The sequence below is a fragment of the Hordeum vulgare genome, chromosome 7H, assembly GCF_904849725.1.
Source record: "Hordeum vulgare subsp. vulgare chromosome 7H, MorexV3_pseudomolecules_assembly, whole genome shotgun sequence".
Classification (NCBI taxonomy): Eukaryota; Viridiplantae; Streptophyta; class Magnoliopsida; order Poales; family Poaceae; genus Hordeum; species Hordeum vulgare.
The window spans coordinates 514,278,675-514,283,325 of NC_058524.1; the positions used below are offsets into that span (position 1 = coordinate 514,278,675).

The following is a 4,651-nucleotide window of genomic DNA, read 5'->3' on the forward strand; positions in this document are numbered from 1 at the left end:
GGGTTTTCGTAGGATTATTTTTTGTTTTTCATGCTTCGTTTCCCAACAATGATCAGGCGGACATCACCACCATGTCAGCAAGGGCGCAATAGAGGATAAACGGTGACATGGGTGTCGCCACATACTAAAATGGAGGATGTGAGCCCTTGAGTCATGTTTATTCAGCTAGAGGCATGTGTTTTCTCTCTCATGTTATAACGCACGGACATGTTTGATATATTCTCATAAGGGTCAAGGTCATCTCTTCCCGTATCTTTTAAAAAAGGTTTCTCTCTTCCCACAATTTTCACGTTTTGTTTGGAAGGAATATACACACGTGATTCAGCTTCCAAGAAGCTGATTCCGTTTACGGTTTACCAAAGAATGAAAGAACACAGCACGCTCGCAAGCAGCACATGCTGTATCTGTGTGTACTTGCAAGGTGAGCAAAATTATTTCGTTTACAAACTGTAGAACAGAGCACACTCGAAAGACAACAAATACCGGCAAACTTTTATTAGGGTATACGCAATAATATTAACGCATGGCTGATAGCTCTCGTACTGGAGTTGACACTACTAGCAACGCTCACTCAACTCGGATGAGTGACAATACACGACAGCTTGGAACAATCTCTTTTCCTTCTGTTTTCCATGGCGAGTGGAAGCTGGAATAATAATACTATCATATGTTGTTTGGGTTCCGTTCCCTGCCTGGGTGCCTCCTCACCATTTCAGCTTCTCCGGGAAGTACTGGGAAAATTCAGACAGGAAACATCGCGTCAGATATTTTTGTTTATTACAGGACTCTCAAGAGAGATGTCAGTGAGTTCACTCGAAATAAAATCGCTTCAGACAGCAGATTCTCGTAGAAAAAAAAATCAGAAGTTAAACAAACAGCTATTTAGCTTCTTCTTTTACCCGCAAAAAAGAAAGCTATTTAGAATCAGCTTTGCTAGTGAAGCTGAATCTGGATTCGATCCATTTTCAGTGCAATTGTCTGAAGCATGTCCAGGTGTACTATGGTAGCAAAGCTGATTCTTTATCAGTGAACCGAATCCACGGTGATTTGAAGCCAACTGAAGCTGAAACAAACAAGGGCTAAGGAGAACACTGGCATGCATATACCTTCTCGATGAGCGACATGTAGTAGGGCTTCACTTTCTCGACGTCGATCCTGACGCTGCTCTTGCTGTACAGGTCATACTTGCTGCAAGAACCATGCGCGAAGAGCGTGTTGAGCTTTTGCATTTCTCCTATCCCTTACATATAGTATTTCATTTCAGGTATGCATATCGGCTTACTTGAACACGTGCAGCCATTTGAGGTTCTCCTTGTCCTCCTCGTTCATCAGGTGCGTGTAGGCTCCATGCTTGTGCAGGGCTGATCGTACATACCCAAAGAATTGTGAGGTTTTAATTACTTCAAAATCAAAACTCCTATCTAATCGAAGCCATTGCGGTGCGTGCTTACGGTAGAAGGAGTGGTATCTGATGATGAACAGCCCTGCAGAAGGAAGGGTGGTCTTGTTCTCCTTGGCAACCTGAAGACGAGCATCCCAAACACATTTCAGAGAACACGGCATGTGCAAGAACTTCGTCGTTGGTTCGCGGCTCGTGCACGACGGCGCGACGGCGCAGGTGATGAACGGGCGCGTACCAGGTACATGTAGTCGTCATGGCCCCATGACATGAGCACGTTGTCCAGCCCGCACCCCTCGGAGTAGACCCCGAACTTGGTGTTGAACTCCGGGTTGTGGTAGTCAGGGTTCTCCTTGAGGTACTGCACGCATCGTCGCAGATGCAGAGTCAGAGGGCAAGCAAAGCTTCAGCCTTGAACCGGTCATGGGCGTTGAGGCGCTTACCTTGAAGTGGACGTTGCATTCGTCGAACGCGCAGCCCACGGGGAAGGTGTCACCTGAAGAAAGATGCCACGAAGCTCGTCAGAGATTCAGAGCTGAATTTGGCAGAGGTTTGGTGTGCAGGGGTCTCTTTGACTGATTACCTACGACTGCCCACTGAGGAAGCTCCCCGAAGCTGGGATGCAGCAGCACCTTGCCCAGATCTGCACACCGCGGCAACTCACATCACAACACATGAGAAAAAAGAAGTGCATGTTCAATTTGAAGTGTAAAAACGCCTTATATTTTGGTGCAGAGATGCTGATAAGAGCTAGCGACCGTGGATGAGGCCCGTGAGGTGGAGCCAGTCCTCGTCGGGGTAGTCCTTGCGGATGGCCTCGGCGGTCTGGAGGAGGTGCTCGATCTGCGGCATGTCGAGGTCGGGGTCGCTGTCGTCGATGAACTCGTTGAGCAGCTCGATGCACTCCCAGATGCTCATCTCCGTCCTGTCCAGCCGCGCGTACGCGTCCCGCATCCGCCGCACGAACTCGTACGTCTGGCTGATGTGGTTCACGCGGTAGAACTCCTCCACCGTCTTCTTCCGCTCCGACTCCGCGTCGTAGTCCCTGCAGCAGGCACGCAGGTGGGTCTCAGCCTCCGCTTCAGCTTCGTTCGTTGGTGCAGTACGCACTGTGGTTATCAAGTTCGGTTCGCGAAAAGGGTTTGATAAGCACGTCCGCCACGGAGTATGCGTCCGTGCCAACTCTGCTTATCGCGGAAAGAAAAACTCGCGAGCCTCTGCAAGCTTTTCTTTTCTTCTTCTGAGTATTAGCAAGCCTATGAAAGCTGAGATACAGAAAAATGATTCTGTTCGACTAATTCTAGCGCAAATGCGGGGAGATTCTTGCCCAGCTTAACTCCCTCTACTCCAATTTTAGCTAATTGGTTTCAGCAGGTCCTTCGTGATACCGTTACACATCTTTTCATTTAAGATGTGCTTCTCCTTTCTTTTTTTTTTAGTAAAAAATATCCTATCATGTCATAATCAGTACCTGCAGTCCTAAAAAAAAGCACCTGTATATAGAAACAAAGTAAAACTTAATAACATATATATATATATTTTTCGTTGTTGTGGTACAACTGTTGGTAGGCTTTTCGAGCATTTTTTTTCTTAAACAGAGCGTAAAAAGAGTTGTCTGGTTAATTAACAAAAAAACTGAACCACGACAGATACAAATAAACGACGTGCGGACAAATGGTGAGGTCATGTGGAAACAAATTCAATTTAACTTTGTTTTGTCCTTTCTCGTGGGATGAGTTTCAACAGGAGAAACATGGTTCGCGACTTAAAACGTGCAAATGTGTGTGTGTATATATATCATTAGAATTGATGATTTTTTATTTCAATCCAAAAAAAACACGGGAGGTGAGGTCGAGAAACGGAAAACCATGAGAAGTCACCTGAAGGTGTGGCCGAAGGCGTTGGAATCCGGCACGGTGAAGCCGCCGTCGAGCACGAGCTCCCCCGGGTCCCCGGCGACCTTCCTCTCCGCCGCCGCATCTGCAACCACCCAACAGAAATTCCGGACTAAACATCAGCGTCATGCCCATCCCACGGCGTTCTGTTCGCGCACTCAACCTCCAACTCCAAGAAACACGAACAGGAACTCAACAAGAAGAGGCAAGGAAAGGAGCACGCAAATGAGACGGGCAAGAGGAGCCTCACCGAACTGAGTCTGGTCGATGATGATGGTCATCCTGACCGGGGAAAAAGATCGCCGATCGGAGCTCTCGCGGCAGCGAGAGCGGCGGAGAAGCAGGGTCCAAGAAGACAGGACGGTAACGGCGTATGGGCTTGGTTGGGCTCTCTGCTCTGCAGGAGGGAAATCCAGAGCGGTATTTATAGGAGGGCCGAGGGGGGGTGGGGCCCAGGCGTCAGCGGCTGGCTGTTTAGGGTGGTACCGAAGAGTAATACGTGACGGCGTGTTGATGGCGCTATCCTGCGGATTTCCCATTTATTAATTGGGTCAGTGACTCAGCCATGGCGTGGAGCTGCGCCTGTCGATGACAGCAACAGCTCGTGTCGTCTGTTTTCCTCCTTTTCCCTAGGGCCTAATTTCATTTCCTTCCTCATCCGGGTTTCGCTGTGTTATTACTATCCTTTATTTTGTGTCAGAGGTGTTTTTTAACACAATACACACGTCTAACTGTCATACGTACGTACATACGTTCATCCGAACACCTCCAAGAGACTGGCGCGCAGGTATTAAAACGGCACTTTATGCCCTCCTTCTTCGGTAACGACGAAAAAGATGAATTAGAAAAAACTTAAGGGCCATCGTCAAAAAAGGAAAAACTTAAGGCCACTTTTATTCAATCGATTTTATCAAAAAATAGTGGGTTGAGATCATGTTAACACAATACACACGTGGTTGTAATGGGTAGTATTATATACTAGTATCATGCATATGGTACTAGTATATGATATCACATCTGTAATGCATAGTATCATATGTTACTCCTTCCTTTCCGGTTTACAGGGCTCATTTTAAAAATTTCAGATTTTCATTATATTAGGCTCATTTTCAGTCTAATTAATTTAAAGTGCTTTGAGTCCCATACTATATTTAATTCATAGAGTTTAGAAAAAGAAGATGAGTGGCTATGCATACATCGTTTTCTACATCCACTATGCAAGTCCAATGAGAAGGATGATGCTACATTTATTGCCTTGGAAATTGAATATGTGAGAAAATTTTCATTGGCTAGTTAAAACTAGTGTCATCCACTCACAATTCACCTTGATTGATGAGATTTTAGATTTGAGCCCTAT

At 46.4% G+C, this 4,651-nt stretch overlaps 1 protein-coding gene across 1 annotated transcript; it reads right to left on the reverse strand.

The window, feature by feature from the left end:
* Nucleotides 1–422: 422 nt before the first annotated feature.
* Nucleotides 423–3,692, reverse strand: LOC123411495 (probable inositol oxygenase). The gene is made up of 10 exons (XM_045104452.1): nt 3,545–3,692; nt 3,280–3,379; nt 2,158–2,444; nt 1,983–2,042; nt 1,843–1,895; nt 1,638–1,760; nt 1,452–1,521; nt 1,283–1,361; nt 1,107–1,188; nt 423–731 (listed from the first exon to the last, which is right to left on the reverse strand). Exons 1-10 carry the CDS (start codon nt 3,573–3,575, stop codon nt 705–707), a joined length of 912 nt encoding a protein of 303 aa, XP_044960387.1. The 5' UTR covers nt 3,576–3,692; the 3' UTR covers nt 423–704.
* Nucleotides 3,693–4,651: the final 959 nt, after the last annotated feature.